The sequence below is a fragment of the Zonotrichia albicollis genome, chromosome 3 (assembly GCF_047830755.1).
Source record: "Zonotrichia albicollis isolate bZonAlb1 chromosome 3, bZonAlb1.hap1, whole genome shotgun sequence".
Classification (NCBI taxonomy): Eukaryota; Metazoa; Chordata; class Aves; order Passeriformes; family Passerellidae; genus Zonotrichia; species Zonotrichia albicollis.
The window spans coordinates 82,184,229-82,211,212 of record NC_133821.1 but is presented as its reverse complement, the minus strand read 5'-3'; the positions used below and the strand labels follow the sequence as shown (position 1 = coordinate 82,211,212).

The 26,984-nt window shown below is 42.1% G+C and overlaps 1 protein-coding gene across 2 annotated transcripts in view; it reads left to right on the top strand.

The window, feature by feature from the left end:
* The window catches only part of EVA1A (eva-1 homolog A, regulator of programmed cell death), a 207,617-nt gene that overhangs the window by 53,765 nt on the left and 126,868 nt on the right, over nt 1-26,984 (top strand). For both annotated transcript variants that reach the window (XM_005485088.4, XM_026792189.2), the window contains exons 2-3: nt 3,699-3,913; nt 14,052-14,175. In XM_005485088.4, the coding sequence (XP_005485145.1) occupies nt 3,699-3,913; nt 14,052-14,175 (339 nt within the window). The remainder of the gene's footprint in view (nt 1-3,698; nt 3,914-14,051; nt 14,176-26,984) is intronic.

Here is a 26,984-nt window from a genome sequence, read left to right as displayed (position 1 = left end):
TGGTGAGTAGTGTAAAATAATTGCTGGTGACTGATAGCAGGCAAACCCCACACTTTGGAAAAATAAATTGCAGGTGGTGTTTGAAGGGAACATTTCCTTCTTTTTTGAGGGCAAAATGATCTGTCATTTCATAATGCATTTCTTTTGGTTGTTTATTCTGTCTCCAGAGTGTAAATCCCTGCTTTGGTGGTGACACTGTTTTTTTTGAATTGAGGAGATGTTTAACTCTGGAGCTCTATACATTGATTTAACTTGGGAGTATGAAAGCTCATCATCAAAGATTCCACATCCTTGACACAATAACTAAGAAAAGTGTTAACCACAAAACATTTTAAGATTATTTTTGTTATCCCAGGTTTTCAAAACATGAAGCATTTAGAAAAGGTTTAATGGGCTTAATTATTTAGATTTCTTTGTTGCTTTTAACATGTTTTCAAATGAAATTCATATTTTTAAAGAAAAACTCAAATCACCACCTGATATAACATTGTTTTACCCTGGTATACAAGTGCTATTAAAGTCCTCAATCACATGCCATTGGCTTCATGTTTAAATATTTCATTCAACAAAGAGACTCCCAGTGGTTCCCTCCCTTGTACCACACGTAAGGGTATAAAAGGTTACTTGGAGACTTGTTACTGAAAATTCAACAAGGGTCCTGAAAAGAATTCAGATTTTGGGTTACTGAACAATGAATCAATGGGTAATGAAATGCCAACATTTTCAAAAGAACTACCAATGAATTAGTACAAATCTGACACACTTAAAAAGAAAAAAAAAAAAAGCAATAATTCTCTGCAGCCACTTCCTTTTGCACTTTGAAGAACATCATCTCCTCCATGACCATGCCTGTGCCTAATCCAGTCTCTTCTCTCTGACAGTGGTCAGTGCAGATGTTTCAGACATTGTGCTTTGTGTATTATGAGTCAATCACCATCAAAGCATTCAATCCCATCAATATTTGAGCTTGAGCGAACTCAAGTTATTTTGAGATTTCTGGTGGAAGATGAGAGGAAGGAGCTGTTTCAACATGTGATCTGCACTAATTGCAGGGGCTGTAACCTTCCTGATCCTGAATTGGCAATAGGAAAGGCATTCTGTAGGAGGCTGTTCTGACAGAGCAGTTGAATATTCAGAGGAGGCAGTAAAGTCCTGACTGCACTTTGGTTGTATTTCTCTGGCTCCTTAATAGGATGGCCTCAGGGAAAAGTCCTAATGCACTGGACTAACAGCATGGAAATGCATTTCAATATTTTGTGCTGTATTCTGATTCTGTTTGTGGTTTGCTTGCCCTGATGGCCATCCTGCATAGTCGCCTTACTTTTGAGGGAGAGAGCTGAACTAATTCCAGGACGAGGTGTTCAGCACCCCCAGGGCATGCATTCTACCAACTGGGAAAGCAGGTCCACCCCAGTAGTTAATTTTGTCCCAGAGTGCCTCCTTGAACAAGTGAAATAGAGGCACTAAATTAAGTAGTGTTTTTTGCTGATCTGATGCAGCCCTGTCACTCACTCTGATAACTGAGGCTGTGTCATAGCTTTTTTCTTATGAGCAAAAGCTGCCCTCGGGACTTGGAAATTAACATGCTGATTTGAGTAAATATTTATTTGGCACACACCTCGAGGCATTGCAGCAACATAACTGTTAAGTAAGAACTACAGGCTAAAATTTAGAGAAATCAGAGAATCCAGCCCCCACAGTGGCAGCTGAATGATGAAGCTAAATTACTGTGTGTTGGTTTTCTCTAAGAACAGTAATCGTAGTTGTTTTAGACACCTTGAAATTTGTTGAGATTGGTGGTCTTTCACAGCACTCCTGAGCTAGGTTTTGGTGTTGGCATGGAAGAAGAGCTATTTCCAGTAAAAGGTCTGGATATGGGAAGTGAAAAATTGGGAAAGTGGGGTTTAATTATTGTTTTAAAGTGCCTAAAGATATAGACAAAATGGAAACAGTCTTCTCTCTGAAAGGGTTCACTGTGACAGCTGTTCGGCCTTGGCACAGGGTGCTCAGAGAGGTTGTGAAAGCTCCACCCTTGGGTTCAGAACTAGGAAAGCTGGACTAAATTTGCCCTGCTTGGAACAGAGGGCTGGACTAGATGACTTGCAAAGGTAACAACCTAAGTTATTCTGTGATTATGGGTCACCAAGAGAATAGTATTTTTTTTTGAAAAACAAGTTTTATCTTCTGTCTTAGGTATTTGTCCAGGAATTGTTTCTTTTAATTGCTTTTCCCTTTCCTCTACTATCTCTTAAGAGTATAGCAGCAGCCATCCCACCATGTCCTCTCTCTGTCTTCCTCCACAGAGCAAGAGGAATATAGGTACAGGCATTGTGGGGTGGCTGCTTGTAGGCTTGTGTAGGTGGCAGTAGTGGGAAGGGGACTTCCAGACCCATTGCAGAGAGGAGATCTGTGGGGTTGAATGGAGCCATGGGTGACACTGACATGGGGCATGCTCTAGTGTTCCCTGTATGGATGTCTCTGTATCAGCAACCAGGAGGCTTCCCTGAGTGCGGCAAAGTCAGGATTGTTTGGGAGTTCCCATGGCAACCTGACTGTAATCAGCCCTTTTGACTCAATGCAATTTTAATGAGACTTTGTCCCGCTGCTTTATTCTTGTCAACAACTTCATTATAGTGGATAACATAATCCCCTAAGAAACAAGGAGAGATTTAGTTCTGTGTAGTTTTTCCTTCAAAAAATATTGAGACTGTTCAAAATGAGAGAGAAAGCAAAGCTCTGAGGAAGTGTCAAAGGGCTAGGACGGAAGGTGCAGCCAGAAGAATTAAAATGGTATAATGTGAAAGGAGATCAAAGATGGGACTGGAGTGCCAGGATGAAACAGGACCTCATACAACCAATTGTACCCCAGCCTTCCCCTTAGTGACTCTGCATTTGGGCCTTTTTGCCCATGACCATTAGTTTATAGGAAAAGTGATGTTGGAAGGGACTTCTGTTCTCTAGTCTAACCTACTGCTCTAGAATGTCAGACCTGCTGGCTCAGGGCTTTATGCAGTAAAGTCTTGGAAACTTCCAGTAATGTAGGCTGCACAGCTTCTCTGGGCAAGCTGCTCCACTGCTTGACTGCTCTCTGAAGAACTTGCTCCATATATCTGGTCTAAAACTCCTGTTTCTTACTGTGCCTGTTATTTCTTCTTTTCCTACTGTGAAGAGCCTGCTCCATCTCTTTGATAACCTCAGAGTAGATACTGGCAAGCTGCTGTTATTTTCCCCGCAAAAATGTCTCTTCTCCAGGCTGAAGAAGCCACTTCTTACAGAGAAAGTGCTCTAGCTTCCAGCCTTTTTGGTGGCTTTCTGTACTCACTCCAGTTTACTGAGATCTGTCTTGTACTGAGGGGCCAAAAATTGCTAGACTAAGTCTAAATTATGAGTCTGGCTCAGCTGCATTTCCTGTAAAGTTGACAGATATGCTGATGTAAATAAGTTGTATATGATTCAACGAAGAGTTTAGAGCATCCAAATGTTCCTTCCACTAACGATATGAAACATGGCTCAAGGTCAATTCACCAAGTGTCCCTAATGTCCCTGTCATCGTGTCTCTCCTTTGCACCTTTGTGAGATGAGTAATAAAATCTGCATCCCTCATTGACTATTATTTTGTGTTTGTTGGCTGCATTGCTGTAAATCGCTAATTGCTAACTACTTTTCCCTGATGATGGTTTTTGTTGTGTTTTTTGCAGGTTACATATCACAGGTACTAAAGAATTACACTGACCATGCCTGTGATGGAGAATATGTGTCCCTGAGATGTCCCCACAGAACCACCATCAGCATCCAGTCTTCTTTTTACGGCCGAATTGTACCAAGTCATCAGCTGTGCCCTTCTCGCTATCCCCACTCCTATGCAACTTTAATTAAAGAAGATGTTGCCTGTTCAGTTGGCACTTCTCTTCAGGTATTGTTAAAATGCATTTCTTAAATTTGTACTTCACCTTTCCTTGGCCAGTCAGCAGGTCTCAGTGTTGGTGCAGCACAGACCTGCCTTAAGCAGGGCTACCCAGCATGGGAGCTCTGACATCTCACATAGCTTAGTGGATAATTCATCCTTGTAGTTTAGACAGGACTGAATTAGATTTTGATAGTGAATTTCTTAGTTTTCCTGCAACTCTAGTCAGTAACACTTCAGGAATGTGGTTGAAGGAGAACTACACTTCAGGACTGCATTATGCTTGACTGGGTTTGAAGAGCATTATTTTTATAGTTTTCCTTCCCAAATATTAGCTTTTTCAACATATTCAGAAATTGCTGTAGCATTCTTTTTGCTTTAGATATTATTTCAAGAGGCTTTTACTTTGGTAATGTGAAACCCAAAAAGAATCCTTGGATTTGCTTTTTGTGACTCATTTGGCTCTTAGGCCATTGTAAGTGGTCATACATCACTTAAACTCGTAACATCCCCCAGTAGTTAATCAGCTCTGATCATCTGTGTAGGGAAAGTTGTCTCTGTGTATTGTCCCAAGAGCAGGTGTGACGTCAGCAAATCAAAGGATTATTTGGAAGGTGCCAGTGTTACTCAACTGTCAGTAGGAGCAACTAAAATTAGAAACATGAGTTGGCTGATGTTGTTGAGATGAATAGGGTCTGCTTCTGGGTGTTGAAGCAAGCACAAGTTTTTCCAAGTGCCAGATTTGGGACTGTGAAAACTTTTGGGCAAAGCTCTCAGTCATCCAGTGTGTTTATGGCTTAGAATCAATAATAACTCATAATAAAAAATTATAGCAGACTAGATTAATGAACCTAAAGGGTTAGTGAGGAATTTCTTTTATAATTTGGCTAAAGGCCAGAGTTTTCCACATCACTTCTCCCCCTTGCATCCAGGGTTTTAAAGAGACATTTACAGCATTTTTAAAAAAGTTGATGTGAGTGCTTTGGCTTCCAAATGCCAGTGGTAAGTTCTCAAGAATTTGGCAAGGTTGGTGTTTGGCTGTAGTGTAACCCTTAGGCTGACAGATTTGAAGTTGCCCTCATGACACTTCCACTGCACAGCAAGGGACTGAGCTGTAGTATGGGAGGATGTGGTCCTTATCAGTGGAAGGTTTTCCCAGATATGATAACAAAAGTTCATAATGAAACAGATGAGAGACAGTTGTATTGTTTAGGGTGGGAGAACACAGAGAGAAAGCTTTGGCAGTGGCAAGCTTTCCCTTCTTTTATTGATTTACTGAAAAATTTACTTGCAACATTTCATTTACCAAGGTGATTGATAGCTATGAGCATCGCCTGAACCCTTGTGGGTGAGTGGCACACTTAAGGCATCTGGAAGCACTTGAGAAGAGGGAAGATATTACCCTAGGGTTTCCATTTCATGGTTTTTATGTGTAGGAGGGATTGAAAATAAATCCTTACCTGCCTCTCTTAGCTTTTTATGTCCTCAGACCTGTTCCCCATTAGCTTTGCCTTCAATACTTAGGTGGCTTGTAATTCCCAATCCCTGTTTATCAGAGTGAGAATTGCGTTCCCTGTAGGTAGTCCTGCAGTAGATCCCTCGTGCAGTACATTTCTTACATGATGATGACCAAAACACTGTTATTAACCCATTTTGGGGGGTGCAGATGTGCTGGGAAAGCTGCTGACATTCTCTCTTCTGCCACAAATTTCTTGGGACACCTTTGGCAAGTTCCTGAGCCTTTTTGGAGGAGACTCACAGCCTCTTTGTGCCCCCAAATGTGGCTTTGATCCTTCCATGTGTTGTGGTTGCCCAGGGTAGGATGAGTCCAAATGCCAGAGATGAATCTCATCTTCTCTCTCAGTTCTGGAGGGGGTGAGGCCTCTCTGAGGGGTAAGCCAGGAACTCCACAAGCTGAATGGCAAGCTGCCTGCAGCTCACTGGTAGGAAATGTATGTGTGTTGGAAATTGGAAAGCTGTAGACAAGGAAATTGCGCGTATTTTTGTGGTTTTGCAACTCAGATATATGGCTGCTACAGGCAGGACCAATTGTGTGTATATTCTGCTTGTCAGTAATTGAAAATGTCAGCCAAACCAAACCCTTCATAACTAAGTATATAAAATCACTGTGTCTAATCAAACCCATGACTGTATAAATCTGCTGCTTCTCTGGAGAGTGGTCTGGAGGCAGTGAGGAGCATTTATTAACTGCGCCCCGCAAACACTAGCTGTGCATGTAAACTCCCATTTACAATCTCTCGCCACTGTAAATGTCCAATTCAGATATTGTTTCTACGTTAAAAAGGGAGAAAGAGGAGTTGATTACACTGAGAGAACCACTACTAATTCAGCTTTATGTGATTGGCTGCCAGGATTCCTTGCTTTAGTCACTTGTTTTGTTTGCAGACCACTTGGGAGAGTCTGTATGAGACATTAGGGCAGTGACCCAGTGACCCCAGACTGCACATTTCTGTTCTAACACTGTAATGTCAGATTCAAGGGGAGCTTTCCAAATGCACAAAGAATTTGGACATTCATAGAATCACCACCAACTCATGGAATGGTCTGAGTTGGAAGGGATCCTAAAGATTGTCTTGTTCTAATCCCCTGCCATGTGCAGGGACACCTTCCACTAGATCAGGTTGCCCAAAGCGCCATCCAATCTGGCCTTGAACAATTCCAAGGATGGGACAGCCAGAACTGGGCAGTCTGTTCCAATGCCACACCACGCTCTGAGTAAAGAATTTCTTCTTGGTATCTAATCTAAATTTTCCCTTCTTCACCTCAAGGCTTTTCCCCCTTGTTGTATGACTGCCCACCTTTCTTGCAAGCCTCTTGTAAGCCCCCTTTATGTACTGGAAGGCTGAATTCTGGATCAGTATTTCTGATGCCATTTGTTTTCAGCAATGAAACACTTGAGGTCTGTATGGAAGAATGTATAATGGTTGGCTAAAATTATTGCTTATTACCAGAAAACTATATTACACTTTACAGCTGATTATCTGCAATTTTCTCATTTTGATAAATTGGCAGAAAATAAAACCACAGCTTATTTGTAAGGAAAACAGAAAACCCTGGAGAGCCACTTAATTTGTTGTGCTTCTGCCCTCTGATATTTACCAAACACATTGAAGGCTAACTTCTCTCCTCATTTGCACAGGTACTGAAATCAGCAGATAGATGCTCTTCCAAGGGCAATATTTTACCGTGTCACTTGTTTTCCCAAGAGGAGCTGTGCATAGAAGGTGCTCTGGAGCTGAATCCCAACTCTCCTTAGAAAGATTAGCTAATCTGGGAAGGGCCTGTGGGCATGGCCTGTGCCCTGGATCTCTTTCAACACTCTCCAGGATAACCTGACCTTGGTGACAAGGATCACTAGTGCTGCTGATGTGGTATTTCCTTTTGTCCTTTGGGTGAGAGACAGGACACCTTTGCTGCCACCATCTCCTGCTGTCGCTTCAGCAACCCTGCAAGAGGGAGCAGATTCCTTGCATACTGACCCCAGGATTCCCTGAACATTTCCTCCCTCTTTTTTTTTTTTTCATTTTCATCCACCAGGAAGGTTTCTGTGAAGCAAACAAACAAACAAACAAAGAAAGAAGAAATTAAAGGGAGCTGACCTCTTTGCTGGGGGAAAGATGAGACAAACTTTCCAGAAATGGTTCTCAAAGCACAGGCCAGCTGTTGATCCCAAAAAGAGAGGGCTCATGTTGCTGTTTCCAAAGTGGATTTTGTTTTCCCCAGTTATTCTGGATTGAAGGTAAAATACCAAGTAAAAGGAAACATTCCCAACTGCCCCAGTTTTCTTGGCAGGCCAAGAACCATGGCTCCTGACATGTCCAGTCACCAGATATCGCCTGGTCCCACTGATGTCACAGCCCTAAGTGGCCTCAACAGGAATAAAAAAGGGCCCTTTCTCATGACTTTGAACATCTGGAAGATGATGATGGTCAGGGGGAAAGAAGGAAGAAATTGGTAGAAAGGAAGAATAATGGTCATGAGTAGCACTGGGAGGAGAACCCATTGTTATATTGAATATTAGAACTCCACAGTTTCTAGACATTTTGAACAAGGAAGGTTTAAGTCTCAAAAATGTCAGTGAACTAAAGAGCAGTGTGGGAAATTCTTTTTCAGACCACATTAATTACTTAGCACAGGATGGTGAGCAGTGAGCTCAGGGTCCAGAATTGTTTTCTGCACTGCCAAAGTTGCTGTTAAAAATCACAGAACCAGTGCTATTTCATTCATGAATCTTGCCTAAGCTGAAATAGAACTCTCTGGCAAGTGGCTCCTCCAGCTAGTTATTTGCAAGTAGAACTGCTGGATGCAGAGGTCACAGACAATCTCTAAATTGCTATGTCTGTGAAATCTTTGGCATGACTGAAGTAGCTCATCAGAGCAGAGTGATTATGTCCTGCAGGAGAAGAGGCACTGGAGGCAGAGGTGGCCAGTGCAGCCTGTCTCCCTGATGAGGCAGGACTGCTCCCCAGGGTGTAAGCCTCCTAATGCTTTGTTTACTCTAAATTTAAACTTTCCAAGTCATGGGGCTTCCATCATTGCCACTAAGACCCTGCTTGACAGTGTAATGGTTTGCTCCCAGGGTTTTTTTTTCCACTTTGTGTTTTAAGCTTTCCCTTTCTTTAATCTCATGACTTTTGGTTATGCATCCTTTTGTATTTCTTCAGCTTAGACCTCCTCTCCCTTTGAAGTTGACCCTGCATACAGATTAAGTTTCCTACTGTTAGGAAATGTAGGTAGTGTTAATTAGGTGATATTTGTAATGCAGCTTTTATCAGGCCCTTCTATTTGGTGGAGATGTTGCTGCTCTTTGTGAATTGCTGTTTCTGGGCTCTTTCAAGGCCCTGACAGAGGAGCACTGGTGAATCCTGCTGGTGTTTTAGCATCCCAGCCCACTGCTATGTACTCTACTGTCCTGCTGGCATCTACTACCCCCATAGCAGAGCTGGTGACAGGGAATGCATGCCTAGTTTTCAGTCCTTTATTTCACAGTCCGGTATGTTTTTGTGACTGACCAAACATGTGAGCATAGTTTCCTCCTGCTGACTCTGCTGTGAGCCAGCAAAGTCCATGGGAGAGTGGCAAGAGATAGTAGAGCACTAAAACCTGCCATAGATCAAGATTCAGGGCCTCTGATCTCTTCTTCAAGTGATGCACAGATGGAATACAGTAATTTGGGCAAAGCCAAACTAGTTTCTAGTGGAACAGGCTGGGAAGGTGGCTCAATGAAGCCATAGGCAGGTCACCTGCACCTCATCAACATGGATTTCACTTCCTTATGTAGTCTGTGCTTCCCTGTTGCTGATTCTTGGAAAATCTTCTTCCTCCATGGACTTCAGTAATTTGCATGAATGGAGATGAATGTTCAGTGTTCAGCAACAGGACTGTAAATAAGTTTTCAACTTGAAAGCACTAAGTTTATAGCATGCTTTAAAGTATTGCCAGTGTTCAAGGGTACATAAAAGAGTATCAAAATTCAAATGAAATGTGACATGAAGCCATTATGAATGTATTGTGCTGTAGGGAGAGTTCATGCTAACTTGTTTGTTGTATTTATTTCCCATTGCAAAAACTCTGAAGGTGCACCAATATAAGTGTTGGTGCAACTCCACCATAATGTCCATGCCTGGACTGAATTTCACCTAAAAATACTTAAAATTACTGGTATCTTCTTGCATAAGTTTCTTAACAGAGCTATATGCATCTTCCCTTGGCTGCACATGGTTCTGATACATTCATGCAGCTTGCTCTGTGAGTTACTCTCCCCAGCAACACACAATTTGGGCAATTATTTAGTAGGGCTCCTCTGTGTAATTTCATGCATGGCTGACATGCCCTGCAGTCATCCTTATGGTCCTTTGAAGATGGAGGCTATACAGAGAGCAGCCCTGTGGCAAAGCCCTCGTTCCCTTTGAGTTTCACCATTGGCTTCTATGGGCCCAAAGTTACACCCTAAGTGTGTTGGATCTCTGAACTGCTCTGAGGGACCAAGAACTGAGATAAGTTTAATTGCCTTGGGTGTTAAGCTCAGTTGTGGTTTATTTTAAGCATGCAGGGGAAGCACTTCTTGAAGAGTGATTTGAAGAGACAGGCTAAAAACGAGCACACCCCTTGGGAATGGCTGGGGATGGCCTCCTTGCAGAGCTCACATCCAGCTCCTCATTTAAAGGGTTGTTATCTAATGAGCACAAGCAATTACTTAGCTAATGAGCACAACAAAATGAACACGAGAATGCTGTTTTATCTGCAGTGGCTACTTGAAAGACATGGTTTTGAGCTTGAGGCTGCCCTTGCTTTAAGACCCAGGTCACTGCAGGGAGATTAATCCAGGGCATAAATCACAGGGGTTAGATTAGTGTTTGTTTTACTTGAATTCACTTTTCTTCTTCTCTTATCTCCTCTAAATCTTGCAGCTTCTTAGCTTAGTCATGAACCAGGGAGTGGAATGGGTTTAAACAGCCACAGCTTCCCTCCTGAGCGCTGGCTGTCAGCCCTCAGGCCTGATTTACCACTGTAACGCAATTATAAAATGGCACAGCGCAATTAATGTGTCTTCCCTCCCCTTTCATGCCAGACAGGAATTCCTGAATTCCTCCTCCACCTTCCTCAGTTGGAGTGATTGTTATAATATAATCTAAACTGAGGTGACTTTATTTGGCTTTAGTCAGGGATCCACCAGACTTGGAGACATGTGGAGCTGGTTGTACTTCCCAGCTAGGGCCAGTTCTGTGGGCCTACTGCTGTTCCTGTGCAAGTCCAGATTGTTTGCGGGCCTCTTTCTGGCTGGTTTTGTGGGTGTGTTTTCCCACCTTTTCAGATGACAGTGACAACCAGAATAGCAAGGAAAACATGGAATGAATTGCCTACATTTTTCCATCCATTGAGCAAAAGCCATGTGAGCTCAAGACATTCCCTCACTACGAAGTGAACTCTCAACTTTCCTGGTGTCAGTCTACCTGATCATCTGCAAATGCTTCAGAAAAAACATCTGACATCTGCCAGAGCTCTGATACTGTCTAGATGTATGATTTTTGAGAGTAAGGCCAGAAAGTCAAGGTCTTGGCTTCTGGTAAACACCAGAACCTCTGGACCTGCAGGGAACTGTACCTTTGGGGGGTCATCTGGTCACACTTGTTCTGCATGGTGTTTAAGAAGATGCTGGTACATAGCACATACTGATGAAAGCAGTGGGAAAGAAAATTTCTGTGCGTGCAAGGATAGGTAAAAGTTATATGTGCAAGTTTTTAAGTTAACATTAAGACTGGTGTAACAACATTTTTTAAAATTTTTAAGCAAGGAAATGCACTGTCAAGTAGAGGTAATTTTCCCTGCATTTTTTTCCTGATGTATTTCACTGAGGATTGAACATGTATGTTTTTTAATTTTACTTTTTATGTTTCATTATGCATAAGACATTACTCAAACAGTGTACAGGAAACCAGAAATCTTACTGATTTTTTTAGATTTTCAGGAAAAGTGTTGCCCTTTGGGGGAGGTAAAATAGAGTTACATGGATGAAAAGAAAATACTGATTTCTTTCCCCCCGTGAAACTTTTCAGAGTCACGGCTACTGTCAAATTAAATTGGAACTGTAGCTAAACACTATAACAAATTAGTAAATGGCATATTGAGGCTCAAGGAAACTTCACTTTTTTCTGTGCTCTCACAATGGTAGGGATGACTTTTGCTCCTTAATTTAGTTACAAATTTCTCCCTAAGGCTTTGTTTTTTGCTGCCCTCCATCCTTTGCATACCACAGGAAGTAAACTCAGGAGGTTTCACTTATGTGGAATACAAGGAATAAGCAAGAGCTGCCACAAGTTAGAGCAGAGCCAAGACAAAGTGGCACTGCCTGAAGGCTGCCCATGTCCGTGGTTCTCTGAGGCAGTGAATTGTTGTCTTTGTTCCTGATGCTGAGCCTGAGGACAGATGAACAAGTGCTGCAGAAATGTCTCACCTGAGGTTTCCAAACTTGTTTTCTTGTTGGCCTAAATCAGTCTTGCTGAAACCCAGGGAGGTTTTCCTACTGGTTTTAACAGCACCCATGACACAATGCTGAAGGTTCTTGAAATGCCCACCTGTCTGCTGTGAACAGGTTTGTAGTTCAAAACCCAAGTCTGATGCCTTTGAGGGAAGAAAGCTTCCCTAGAGGAAAAGGAAACATTTGGGATCCTGCTTCTTTTCCCTTACTCAATATTTTTAGTTTTACTTGTATATAAGCATGGTTGTCCAGTACCAGAAAATCTTTTCAGGTGCACAATGATTTGGAGAGAATTTCTCTCAATATGTGTAGCCCTCCAGAATTGTTTCAGTTTTTCTTTGCTTTTTTGAGATGAAAAGAGTTATCTGTGCTGGAGCCATTGCTTAAATTCCTTTGCAACTCACTGGATTTTGCATTAAATTAAATTTCACATGCTGAGTGAGCAGCCAACCCTTATGAGCCTAGAGGAAAGAACATGCTCTTTCTATGCATTTTAATGTGATGGTCAAGCTGGGGCTAATGCTCCCAGGCACCTCCTTCAGTGTTCACCTCACCATCCTAAATCCTGTATTTTTAAATGAAATGCCTGCATTTTATTACCTTTGTAAGTGGAAAACAACAGCATATGTTCTCTGCCTGCTAGAAAAGGCCTGGATTGCTTTGGTTTGAACTTTAAAATAAAGGTCAGACTTGAGGCAGGCATGAATTTTTGCATGTGTCAGCCCAAAAGGTGAAAGCTGTAGGAAGTTATGAGCAACTGCAAATGAGGCAGCTTCAAATTGCACTTGAAACTGGAACAGCTGTTGTTCAAAGCATGACATTCAGAGTTATAATGCTAAAGATTCTATATATTACATCCAGGGAGAACTCAAAAATAGAAAGTACTCACTGAAGCAGAGAGAAAATTGGTTTGGGTGGCACATGGTTGAGCAGGAACAGCCTTTATGTTAATGGCACAGGGAGAAGATTGTGGGAAAGCCCAAATATGGAGGTGAGTATAAGAAAAGTGAACAGAGAGAAGACAAAAGAGACCAGGGGAGCCTAGAGAAATTTCTGAGGAAGGATTTTCCAGTGCCTCCTTGCAAGGGAAATTAATTGTTTTGGGGCTGGAATTCACAGCTCTGTATCACAGGGACTTAACGAGGTGGATTACCTTGCTCTGTGGTCTCAAAATGCTCTGACAGGTTCATGTGTGTCAGGCAAACATCATGGTAATTTTAGTGCTTTAGGGGCTCTACAGGAGTACATAAATACCACCCTAGCCATCCAGCTGAATTTAAAACTTAATTACTGCCCCACTCAATATTATTCTCCCCCCCCTACCACTGCTTTAGAGGATCAGAGGGTTAAAAGAAATCATTAATCTTCCTTAATGAAGCTATTTTCTAGCAGGAGACAGAATGTCTTGCCCCTGAGGATTCTGAGATGGAGTTTTTGTGAGAGTTATGAATGAGGGAGTGGGGAGCAAGTGCTAGAGGAAAAGCAGAAAAGGGGGTAGGACCCAAAATGCCAGTAGTGGGAGAAGCCCCTGACTCACAGTCCCTTCCTGAGTTTAGCTAAAAGAATGTAATAATCATGGAGGAAGAGGAATGAGCCCTATTAAAAAGTGTCTAAATTGGCTGTATAACAGTGTTCCCATCACAACCACTAATTATTGGAATACCAGCAATTTATATATCTCTATATTTACCAGCTTTTATATAACTGAGACAAGAGCTGTCTTGAAATTGTGTATCTCCAGAGAATCTAAAGCAGATTGGTGGTGGCAGAGTTCAGGTCTTTACTTTTAACTGTCAAGGTGGATCCATGTCCTCAAAGCTGCTTTTCCTGGGATTGTACTGTCTTATATTATGATTAAGTAGCATGCAAGTGTTTCAAAATCTCTGGGACCATCCCAATGCAAATCCTTCCTTTTGCACCCATGCAAGGGGATGAAAACCCTCTCTTAGAACAGTGCAAGGAGCACTGGGTCTGTGGCTCCTGTGGCACCTGGTGTGTCGGGCACCATCACCTGCCTCCTGCCAGGGCTGGTTGTGGAGGCAGGGATGGCCTTCTCTTTCTGCAGGTTGTATCTGTTTGCTGTTCCCTTTAGCGGGGATACTGAAGTGCTTTTGTTTCTCTGTTTCTGGTGCCTATCCCCGGCTGCAGAAGATGCTGGATGAGTGCCAGGACAGGCGGAGCTGCCAGTTCCTCGTCAATAGCCGGCTCTTTGGGATGGACCCCTGCCCCGGGACCGGCAAGTACCTCCTTGTGTGGTACAAGTGCAGGCCTAGTAAGTATTTCTTTATCAAATCTCTTTGCTCTGTTGAGACCAAAGCATTTTTGTACTTAATGCTTACCAGAGAGCCCTTCTAGGACTTCTTGTTTCCTTCCACCTCTAATTTCAGTGTAGATAACTCCCAATGTGGAGAATTTCCCTTTGCCCCTCACTTGCTGCCTTGCTGGGATGCTCCTGCTCTGCCTCCTTCCTGCTTGCCAGCAGCCCGAGTTTCTGCAGGTGGCAGTGCCAGCCTTTGCCAGTGTTCAGCTCATGCTGTCAGTGCTGGGTGGGCTCCTCCTGATCCCACCTGCAGCTGCCCTCCTGTCCTGGTGGGTAGAGGGACTTGTCCCCTCTCTGCCGGCCGCTCCAGGGGCAGCGGGAGCTCCTTGTCGGGCCCTCAGAGCTGGGTGCCTCAGCAGGCCCTGCTGGTGGTGGCAGTGTGACAGGAACCTCACTTGCCCATGCCATGCCAAAAGCCAACTTTTAATTGCTCCCCCGTCAGGCTAGGAAATGTTACCCTGTGTTTTGCATGATCTCATAAACTGTTTTTAAATTAAATGGGACTGGATACTGGGGGTGCAGTCATGCGTGCTGCAGAGGCATGAGCCCAGAGCAGCTTTGGCTCAAGACAACCAACACCCTCTTGGCCAATTCCTGGCCCCAGCAGGGGAGTTAGCACAGCCTAGACGCCATTCTTCCATTGCCTTGGAAGCAGATACATTGTTTTGGAGACTGATCAGGTTTGATGTGGACAAACTGTGCCCACTGATGTCGGCTGGAGAAGAGCACCCATTTCTATTTGAGCACAGGTCTGATGAGGAGCATCTGAGGAAGCTGAGGGGTGTTTGGCCTGGAAAAAGGAGGCTCAGGAAGGACCTTATCACTGTACAACCACCTGAAAGGAGGTTGTACCAAGGTGGGGGTCAGCCTCTTCTTCCAAGTAACAAATTATATGACAAGAAAAAATGGCCTCAGGATGCACTAGGGGAGGTTTAGGTAGGATCTAAAAACTGGAAAAATCTCTTTACTGAACAGTGGTTAAGCATTGGAACAAGTTGCCTTGTTCCACTCTTCCAAGGGAAGTGGTGGAATCACTGTGGTTGGAAGTATTCAAAAGTGTGTAGATGTGGTGCTTAGGGACATGATTTAACAGTGGACTTGGCACTGCTGAATTAATAGGACTTGGTGATCTTAGAGATCTTGTACAACCTTAATGATTCTATGAATTAACTGGTTATGGCAATTAATCTGGACATGGCATTTCAGACCAGCCTCAGGATTTTTAGGTGACATTACTAACATGGCCCCAGCATCACAGCAGCAGTATTTTTGGGAAAGAATCAAAAACAAGGAAAGTTTTCACAGGAGAGAAAAACAGATCTGACTTAAGAAAAGGTTTAAAAAATAAGCAGAAACATTCAGACTGCCAGCAGCAGCACAGAAGACGACTTTTTTCCCCAGCAGGCAAAGACCTGTGCTAATGAAGTAAGGGGGTCTGGCCAGATCTGTGTGGAATTCAAATCAGAAGTAGGTAATGAAGCATCTGCATTTGTTGTGGGATTTTCATGGGTGATTGTAACATCTCTTGTTGGGTGAGAAATGCATCTCTCTGACAGGGGTGTTCTGAAAAGTCTTCCTGAACCTGCAGGGTTTGTATCAAAGTTCACTTGAAAAATCTGACTATTGAGGCCTGTGCTGAACTTCTGAAGGTACTTCAGGACCCATCTGTGCATCAATATTTATGGCCTGGCATTCTTTGCTAATTACAGATACAGTAGTAAAGTAGTAAAGTCAGTGTGTAGAGTAGGTGATTTTCCTGAAAGAGAGCTGAGGAAGCTGCTTGAAAATATTTCCCCAAGACATTTTTCAGGCAGCTCAAATTTTGCAGAGTGAAACAGGATAATCTGACAGAAATTATTGTTTCTTAGTGATTGGGCAAACTTTTAACCAGAACCCACTAGATTACTAACAGTGTTTGAAATATGTGAGAATTAGCCCAGAGATACCAGGTCATAGTCAGCCTTTCTCTGGTGATTCAAAATGTTAATTTTGAGTCTCACAAACAGTATCTAGTGCTGTTGTGAGTTCAATAAGCCTTTCCACCTATCTATAGGGAGAAGGCTAATGAGGGGACTGAGGAATGGTGCATTCATAAAATGTGAAATACAGGACAATGAGAAATTTTGGTGGGCTTTTTGGTTTATTGACTACTTGAGTATTGTTTATGAGCTGTAAGTAAATATATGCTTAAGAGCTGAACCCCAAGACTGTGGTCCTATGAAGTTTTGAGCTGTTCCAGAAAGTGTGAGCATACAGAGTTGTAATCAAAGAGTCCTTGTGAAGAGCTCACTGCCTGGCACAGGATCTGATCATAAATTTAGCAAAAGACAAATATAATTTTTTGGGTTCTGTTTCTGAATTTGTCTTTCTTAACAGCAGACATAAGAGAAATACTTTAATAAGAAGTTATTTAAGGTCTGAATTGTCTTGAATTGATATTGATATCTATTTCTTTTTGTTGCTTATTGAGGGAGCCTGTTATAATCATGTCACTGAAGTAGGTGTTTTGGTTAAGAACCTACCTAGGAAACATGAGTGTGAATTTTCTTCTATACAGGTATTAGAAGCACTTTGAGAAGTGGCCTGCAGAGTTTGGACAGGACATCTTTAATATAAAATAAAGATACCCAAGTGCTTCTATTGTCAGAGTCATGCTGAAGCCTCAGAAGGCCTCTGAACAGAGGTAGTTATCCAAAGAGAAAGACTTCCTTGAAAGAAAGCAAAACTGAAGTTAGTGGCATTTGCTTGTACCTTTGCTGAGGGATTAAGAGATGGTGCAGTCATCCCCTGGAGCCACTGTCACTGCAGCTTTGTCTCCCTGACATTCCCCTGCGCTTGAAATCGAGTGGTTCCGATGCTCGGTGCTCTGTGGGGTTCATGCACAAGGCAAGGTGCTATTTTGGTTTCTCATGGGCGCAATTTCAAGGAGATGGAGGACAGTAAATCAAGCTGAAACTGAAAGACAAATATTTTTCAGATGGTGGGGCTCTGGGGGGCAGGGCAATGGGGGGATGTCTCCTGTACTCATCCCTCAGTGATTGCTCTTGCTGGAAGCAGGGAAAACTTGTGCAGAGGCATTGCAGCTCACCTTCTCTAAAAATTAAAATAAATAATTCAGAGAAGTGCATGCTTAACTAGAAGCAGTGAGAAAGGAATTTGCTTGTGTGTTTTTTGGGAAGCCTTGTGCTATTCATGGTCTCCTATGATCCAATAGATGGATCTGGGATCTAATGGACACTCATCTTGCATGTTCAGGACTCAGATATGTGCATGGAACTGCTTTTAAGTGTCAGGAGTTTGGCAGTCCTGTGAATTCTCTGTGCCTGTAAATAAAGAAGTACACTATATGTGTGTACTTTTAATTTTAAAGTTTAGTGTTGTGGTGTGTTGCAATATCCTGTTTTACCTTCTCCCTTCCCCCTCGCCCCTCGCTGAGTGTGCCCTGTCAATCAGGCTAACATACCAGCAAGACGTCGTGTGATAGGTGTCCCTAGTACCTTGAGACCCTGCCCCTTCACCTGGTTGGTGGCTCACCTGTCCCCTCCCCTTCCCCTGTCCTGAGCTTAAAATGTGAATGAGACCATGCGGCCTCCATTCTGTTACCAGCAGTAGCCCAGTGCAGAGACCTCTGTACTCATGGAATAAACATCTGGCTACCTTCTAGCAGAATCCATTCCCTTTCTCTCTACCATCGCCAGAAGCTCTCTCCTGAGGAGAACGGAGTCCTGTCTTGTGCCCCGCTGCACTCTGCCACCAGCCAAGGTATCTCTGGGGTAAAACACCGCAGTGCTGCCTGTGGCCCAGCAGCGAAGGTCAGAACTGGCCTGGGCACCATCTAACTGGTTATATTGGGATACATATTCCAATAGTTTAGGACATGTAAGGAGATCAGAAATGATCCATAAAATACTCTGTTCTGTCTCAGTTTGGGGCAAGGGAGATTTACTTACAACTACCAAGCATCTTGAGGGCCAAGGTCCATCAAAGTATAGAGAAGCTTAGATTTTATTTTCAGCTGACATGGTGGTGTTCAATCAAAGTTTGGAACTGATGATCTTGGTCTCTTCCAACCTCAATGATTCTATGGTTTATTTTATTTTTCTATTCCATGTGTGCCTTAGTTTCTAATGTGTGCCATCCTTTGGGGGGATGGTCAGAGGCACAGTACCGGTGTCAGCAGAGCACAGCTTGTGCTTCTTCCCTTGGAGGTGCCTCTGCAAATCCTCCTGCTGTCCACAGCATTGTCAGAGCCCCTGCAGGCTCCCTGCAACTCAGGGTGGGCATGTGCTGCTGCAGCCCTGAAACCTGGAATTGTTCTGTCCTAGTGGAGGTGTAGTTTGGAATTTAGCACTGGCCAGAGATAGTTTCCAGTGGGAAGTCTGGGTATGGGCGCCTTGTTTTAGAAGCTAAAAAAGTTGATGAGAATGGTGGTCCCACAACAGTGGGCCTCAGTGCCAGGGAATGGGCACATCCAATTTATCAGGGCCAGATCCGCATCCAAAGTGCATTGAAGCCTAGGATCAAACCCTGAACACACAGGGGAATTAAATCTCCAGGGTACCTTTCAGGATCATTAAAAAATTGCACATAAATCCAATTATTTCCCAGGTAACATGCTGATTTGATTTAGACTCATTAAGTGTAATTACCGGGTGGGCTGCAGGAACAGATAATTAGAGGGAATTGACATACTATTTAATTGGACTAACATGAATTCCCTCTAACTGAAATCTGGATTCACCAATATTATTCAAACAATTCAGTGTTTGTTCATCCCCCTCACTTCAGAGACAGAGAACCGTGTAAGATCGTGTGTTATTGTAAGCTAGGAAATATTTGCTCTGTGTGCCAGACTTTCTGGAGGGGCTCTGTGATCTAATCCTGGCTGGGAACAGGATCTGTGGGGCTGCCCAAGTCATGCTGAAGAAATAACTTCACCTCTCTGCACCCCAGCAATACCACTGCAGCTGATTTTATTTGCTTTGGTTGCTGCTCTGGGCTATTGCACCAGCAGAGATCCATCTGCCCCTGCGCAGCAGCTCTTTGCCCGTTGTGGCTTTTTGGTTGTTTGGTTATTTTTTGGCTTTGCTGTTTCAAAAGTGTCAATGCTCCTGAACAAAGTGGGGACATAAATGTTTGCCTGGCTCTGTAGAGGGAATACTTAGGGTGAGATGTGCTGTCTGAGTGGCCATTTCAGGCAGTGCTGTCGAGAAAGGGGATGGCTTCTACCTTATTTCTTTTACTTAGTCCATGAGATCTCCACATAGTGCCTTTCTTTTGTGTTCTCCTTTGCCATTGCTACACTGTTCTGAATGGAATGATTCCTTCTCAGCTCTGAAGAGCCTAAAGCCGCAGCTTCCTATAAAATGCTACGGTGATATTTTCCCATTTTTCTCTTGGGCAGTTACTACTTTAGCTTATGACTTCAAGGACTCTGGGAGGGATAATCTACATCCTTTTTTTTTTTAATTTATTTTTATTTCATTTAAAAATGCTGAGTAAAGGAGCTGGATGTGATAATTGAAGGGTGGTGAATATGAAGCTCCTCTGTACTAATCATCCCAGTGATGTAACAAAGTGTAAATCCAAACTTTGCTGCTCTACATTTATTCACAAATGTAAGCCTGAAGCCTTTGAAGTTTCAGAAAGCCTGGATTGTGACCTAGGCTCCAATTTCAGCTCAAATCCCTCTGTAACAATACAAAAACTTATTTGGGAAGGGAACATCAAGGCTCTGAGAAATGTATCTGGGAAGGAAATGTTTGCTGGCAAAGGGTGCCAAAAATTTGCAAGGAGTTAGAAGGGGGAAAGGGGGTGAGGGGGGTCACATTGTCCTGGTTTGGAACCTGTAGCTCTGATTTATTGGAAAATCTTTGGGCTGAGAATTGACTGGACACATGTTTTGAGGAGAGCAGGCTTTAATTCTCCTCACCATAGATTTGATAAAATGTAAGATAAAAATGTAAGAAGCCCAGTTAATTCTTGTGAGAAGTCAATGAATTTTTCAAACACGGGAATGACCATCCTTACTCAGATAACTTTATTTTTCTTAACAGCCTTAAGCAGCTTTAACTAGAAAGTAAATGAATTTAAAAAACAATTAGGAATGAATCCATTTAGATCACCTTCTGATAAAAGTGCCATCTTCAAATTTCTGCTGTTTATCATACAGTGACAGCACTGCCATTCTGTGTCCCAGAAGCGTGTGCCTTATGGTGAAGATAAGGCAAACAGCAGAATGCCATCAGTGTTGCCAGAGCTATTCCAACTGTCAAGGAATGGTGAAGAGTCCTGCTCCTTGTTGTGATTTCATGTCTTTTGGTGAAATAGTCAGGTCTGCTCATCAGATTTCAGCTGAATTGGCTGAAAAGTATAGAAAAGACATTTTGGAAGGACCACCTAGGCATGCAGTGAGTGCCTTTTGTTCAGCTTTTAATTTTCCTACAGCCCATTCCTTCAGTACTGAATCTTGTGTGGGCTTTGCCCTTGGCATCGCTTGGCTGGGGATTGCACATTTTCTGTTAAATTCAGTGAACACAGCCTGAAAAGCCACATCTCATCACACATCCTCAAGGCTTGCATTCCCTAGACAGAATTTGTAAAATGCTGTGAGAAGAGCAGAAGGCTATAGAAAGTACATAGAAAGAAACTTGTGGAAGTTTAAGATGAGAGCAAAGAAGGACCTAAATGTATTCCTGGTTGCTTTAATGCTGGTGATTGATTTTAGTGCTGGAATAGATTGGTAATTCAGTGGTCATCAACCCTTTCAGAAAAGCATTAGTCTCCTTCATCAGACAGGTTTATTGGTGGCAAGAGAAGTTCACTGTATTGTTTGCTGCATTGCTTTTTGGTGGGCCAGGCTTCCCAAAGCAGCTTGATGGAGTTGGGGATGTTTAATGGGCACATCCCCCTGGCCCAGCCACTGAGGCAAGAGAAAGAGCCTCCTGCATTCACCAGCTATTTCTCGCTTATCTGTATTATTTCAAAATAAGGTGATGCAGGGAGTTGAAATTTATAAGGGCAATAAAACCTTAGGCAGCAACCATTGTAGTGATGAAACGGTGTAAATAAAGGAATGTTGTAAATAACATAGGGCAGATCTATCAGCCCACAATTGTGGCCAGAGAAATGCTAATGCTAATGATTAATACTGTTTTAAGCTGTTGATGCACAGAGATTTTCAGGAGCTGTCAAATAGCCCTATCTCTGTAGCACATTAATCACTCGACTGCCAGAAGGAGGATTAACAGGAATATGTGATTCCAGTGTCAGCAAATGCAGAGATTGTTGTCAGTTTAATTATAAATATGATTGCAATATTAATACAATATATTAACTAATATAATAAATGAAAATATTATATTATCACTAATGTAATTATATTACAGTATTTTTATTATAATAATAATTTCCTTCTCCTGCAGAGAATGAAACTGCTGCTGAACCTTGGAGAGTTAAAAAAAAATTAAATCTCATTTTGCTTTCAAACACAATCAGTCAGCCCTGATTGACATAATAAGGAGGCAGTGAAAACTGTGGTGTTTTCTACTATGTAGATATAAGGATTCCCTTTGCTGGATCAGGTCTCCAGTGTCCAGATGTGAACCACTAAAAAAGACAAATTCTGAAATCTGCCTAAATTGTATAAATGCCAGAGCTGTGACTTCTACAGATCTTCTTTGTCCATTGTCATTTAAGTTTTCTGTGGGCTGGGGAAAAAATCCCAGTGAACCAGGGATAACAATACCCTTTTCTAAGCCATGAATTTCAAGTGAAGGCAAAGGAAGGGTTAGACTTTCAGTGCTGGGATAGGTGAGTCCACAGCAGTGCCAGGAGGAGCTCCCCGTGTTCCTCAGGAGATCCAGCCCATCCTTGGGCACTGTGGCACCCGTGGTGCCTTTCTGTGCTGAGGGCAGAGGCTGTGTGGTGGCTGGTCCTGCAGGTGTCAGAAATGGCTTTGGCTGCTGGCAGGGGCAAAGTGATCAGGGAGTCTTCTCAGGAGACCCAGGAGTGTTTTTGGGGCGATTAACCGGAACACAGGGAAACCAAGTTGTGAAAACAGAGCCCATAAGTCTAAATCCCAACAGAGTTCTACTATGGTAGAGGTTTGCAAGCTCTGAATGACAGATTTCAGAATTTTCTGGTGCACTGGTGAAGAACTGATGTGAACAACTTGCTCCAGAAACCATATTCTAAAAAGCAAACTGTGATGCTGCAAAAGTTAACTTCAGTGGAAGTTTGAGTTTGTATTACTCCACAGATTAAACTGTGAGTGCAGGACTCACAGAACAGAGAAGCAAATTTATACAGCACTCCTACAGGATGTCCTGTATATGGACTAATTCAAGACTGAAAATATGGACCAATTGTTCTCCTCAAATAAATGTCTTTTAGGGGAAAAAAGGCAAAAAACAATAAAAAAAAAGCAAAAGAAAAAAGGCAGAGAAGAGTAAATCTCTGGGGTATTGTCATGGTAATAAACTCTTTCCATTACTGTGCATTTCCTCATTATTTTTTCAATATCTGTCCTACAGTTGGTTTGCAAATTGACTACACATTTTTTAAAACAGGTATCTTCTGATAGCTTCAATGTTTTATCATACTAATAGTGTATCAAGCTCTTCTAACTTGCACACTGATTTTTCTGACTACTTCAAAGGCAGTGGAGGTTGTCACCTATTCATGTATCTGCAAACTGGGACCTCTAAAGCATCCATGATGAATTTTGGAAATTTGGTTACTGTATTTCTCTCAGCTACATTCTTTTTTTTCTTCTTGGGCAAAGCCATTGAGGGAATACTGTGTAGTTAATTATTTAGGACAGTAGTGAATTGGCTTTTAATCTAGTAGACCTCATTTTCCCATATTGTATTCTCTAGGCAACCCAGTGGGTTATATGTAAAAATATCAATCAGGTATCCTTTTAATGTTCTTGTGTCAGAATTATTATTGCCATTATTTTAATGTCTGGAGAAGACTGTTTTAATGATATAAAACTAATTCTCCCTTTCAGCTATTTTAATCATAACTTTAGCAGCATCGCTCCAGATTTATACAATCACTGGAAGAGCAGAACAAAACTGCTGTGAACAGTGGTGCTAATTATGTATTTTTCCTTATATATCTTTAAGATACTTTTCCTTATTGCATCTCACTCATCTTTTCATTGGAGTACAAAATATTGGCTGTGTTTCCCGTGTTTCCTCCTATAGTGTTGCTAGTCCTGATTTAAGTCCATGATAGCTGGCCAAGTTTACAGTTTACAGTTTATTAGTTGGCTGCTTTACATGTCATAAATCCATGCTGGTTGACTGGTGGGACAGGGCAATGAATACAACCAGCTTTGGCGCTGGTTTGGCTCTCTTCTGAAATTGGCTACCAGTTCTTAAAAATATGTAGAGGGACTTCACTACATTTGTCACCTCGATGTTTCTGTCAAATCTCACTGAACTTTGGCCAGCAGGTCTTTGGAAGCAGACAAATGGTGAGGCAGAGGCTTAGGCAGCAGAGCACCGGTAAGCCAGAGCTGCTTCAGAAAATCAGCCCAATTTCAGTAATGGAAGAAATAGGAAGAGAATTAAATTGTCCTGGGCTCCCAGGTGTTATTTTTAACTCCTATATCATAGTCTGGTGCACATATTTTGATTTTTTCCTTTTTTTCCCCCTCAGATAACCATATACCTCTCTTTGTCCAACAGGAAAGTGCAAGTAGGTGCATCTGAACTCTGCTTTGGAAATGAAGTGTAGCAGTTAATTTGCAGCGCTGCCAGCCTTTTCACAGCAGAATATAAAAGGACAACTACTTCAGACTAATGAAAGTGACAGTGGGGAGAGGTGCCTTTTAAACACTGCAAATTGGATAGGTGCATCAGGAGTGTAATTTTAAGGGAATCTGACAAGGTCGTTTGCAAAGAACAATCTTCTTACTTGTCGAAAGGGTTTCAGACCTCCAAACTTGGCACTCTTGAGTTTTCTGGGTACTTTTGAAGTTGGCAGGCTGCCTGTTTAATATAACTCTGGACTGTCATGTGAATTGTATCTTTCAGAGTTTCAGATTATCTCCTGTAGAAGTAAGTGGTGCATGCCAGGCTACTGAGGGTGGTGAACTTCAGTTCTTAAAAATTATATGAGACCATCTTCACAAAAGTTTTCTCAAGGGAAAATTGAATTGAAATAATGTTAAAAGATATTTGCATGCAAATATATGAATTTGTGACACTGACTTTTTTTTAATGCTCCAAATTAAAGGTAAAATAATTTTTAGATTCCTTTGAAATGAAGGAGTCACCAGGTAGCCCACAGTAAAATGCTTGTGGGGGAGTGATAGTGAGGGCTGTACTCCAGAACTCAGGAGACATTTTTGTCCTGGAAAGGTTTTCTCCATCCAGCCCTGCCTAAGAGAATGCTGACTGGATTAATATGGATTTATTCAAATCTTGATATGAACAGAAAGTTCTCATTAGTAGCAGGGTCACATAGAATTGGAGGAAGCTCTGGAAATCAGGATATGAAGTGCATATAATAAGTAAAATTAGAAGAAAACAGCAAAGAAAGGAGCCATAGCAATGTGAACTGGTCTAAATAGTAGGCTTTTTGTCATTGGGAGAAACTTCTGACCTTTGACTCTCCCCTGAAAAGATGAGGGGGAATGGCTTTAAACCACGTATCTAAATCTACTCTTTAAAGGAGGGTAGACTCAGATTGGATATTAGGAGGAAATCCTTCACACTGAATGTGTCAAGACACTGCACAGGTTGCCCTGAGAAACTGTGGCTGCCCCATGCTTGGAAGTGTTCAAGGCCAGGTTGGATGGAGCTTGGAGCATCTTCAGACAGTGGAAGGTGTCCCTGCCCATGGCAGGGAGTTGGAATGGGATGATCTTTAAGGTCCCTTCCAAGCCAAACCATTTTAGGAACCTATGAATCTATGATTTACATTCAGGGTCTTGAAGGCCAGAATCTACTTATATCTTTCAAAGCTCAAAAAAGGATGAAATACTGGAATAATAAATGCTTTCTTCAAGTTAAAAATAAGTAAATATATAACATAGGAATAGAAGCATGGGGAAAAGCTTTGAAGTGGTGCATTGACTGGAAAATAGTCTTTAATACAACTTTTTCTTCTCTGCAGGGTGTCATAGCAGTGAATGCTGTCCAAGGCACTTTTTCTCTCACTGCTTTGAGATGCACTCCCTTATTTTAGTTTTGGGATGGACTTAGTTCTACTTAACCCTAAAATTATTCTCTATGTTTTACAAAAGTTACTGGAAATTAGCTGATTGTGGAGAAAAAGAAAATATAAAAAGAGGGGTCACAGGTTACTAGGAAGGATACTGGATGGATATCTCCAGGATGAGTTGTTCATGGGCAGTCCTGTGCACAGCACTCTTACTCAAGGATGCTGCTTAAAGGTGTTTGTCCTAGTTTTTAATAGCTTGACTGTCTTTGAAACTCATTTTTCCACTTCCCACGGAAGAGATCTAAGCAGGTTCTCACTATACTCATCTCTCACATGACTAACAGGATTGATGGAACAACTTGCCCAAGGAAGTTGCGAAGTCTGAATCCTTGCAGATGTTAAAAGCTTGAATGGATATGGCCTTCAGCCACCTGCTGCTCCAGTTTACTCTGGTCTGAACATGAGGATTGGCCCAGACATTCTCCAGAGGTGCTTTATGTCCACAGTGACTCAGTGAATTACGGTCTGGAGTGACTACGTGCACAGTAAAAAGTTCAAATTTCCATTATTAACCATTACTTTGGCTTCTCTCTTTAGGCTGTCACAAAAAAATTGCTGTGGTAGCTTTGCAATGTAAGTGTTCTGCCCAGACGTGCTGAAATCACCAAAATCTCACCACATGCGTTATCACCATCTTTATTATTTGGGGATGGTTTCCAGTGTCCATAAAAATTTGTTGAATTTTAACTGGTGGCTAAAAGGTTGTGTATTCCACTTGTGCATCTCAGCTGTTCCACTTTACAATCAATCTATGCCTGACAGGTGCAGTAGGAGCTGGAAGAGGGAAGAGTGACACAGAGCAGTGCCCATCATTATTTGTGGAGAGAGTGGCTGGAAGAGAGTTCTCCCTGTGTCCTTTTTCACACACCAGCACAAACTACCATCCTGTAGTTAAATATAGTCCTTTGTCAGCTGAAGGGAATTAGGTGATGGTGGAATGGGTGGATATAATGAAGAGTTATGAGTTTCAAGGCAAGAAATGTTCTTTCTTTTGTGTGGCATGAAGAGGAACATATAACAAAGCTGGGATGAATGTGAGTGAGGCAAGTATTGGGTTAAAGAGAAATTACTGGCTAAGATGATGTTCAGTTTGGTTCTGAAGTGACATCTTGGGTGCAGTCATGTTAATTTAACTGTTATAACCTACATAAGAAAGTCTTCTATGGGAAATGATCCTGACCTGATAAAGAATTGGGAAAAAGCATCTCTGTTTCCTACAAATTCACTTTGCTCAGATCCTCAATTCTAAGATTTAGATCCTTTAGGATTTTGTGAAGAAAACAGATTTCTCTTTACATGTATTTCCAGCTCTTTGATCTGGGAAATCGGGTCAGCTATTATGCACTGATTAAGTGACGTATGAATACTTGGAATAGCAAATTCCATAATTTTTCCTACAAGTTCTGTTCAAAAATATAATTTTAGGCAAGGTGAACCTCTGGCATAGATGCATTTCATAATTTTGTTAGAAGCAAAATATATTTAGGAGGTTTTGTGTCTAAGGTCTCACAGAGATTGAGGCA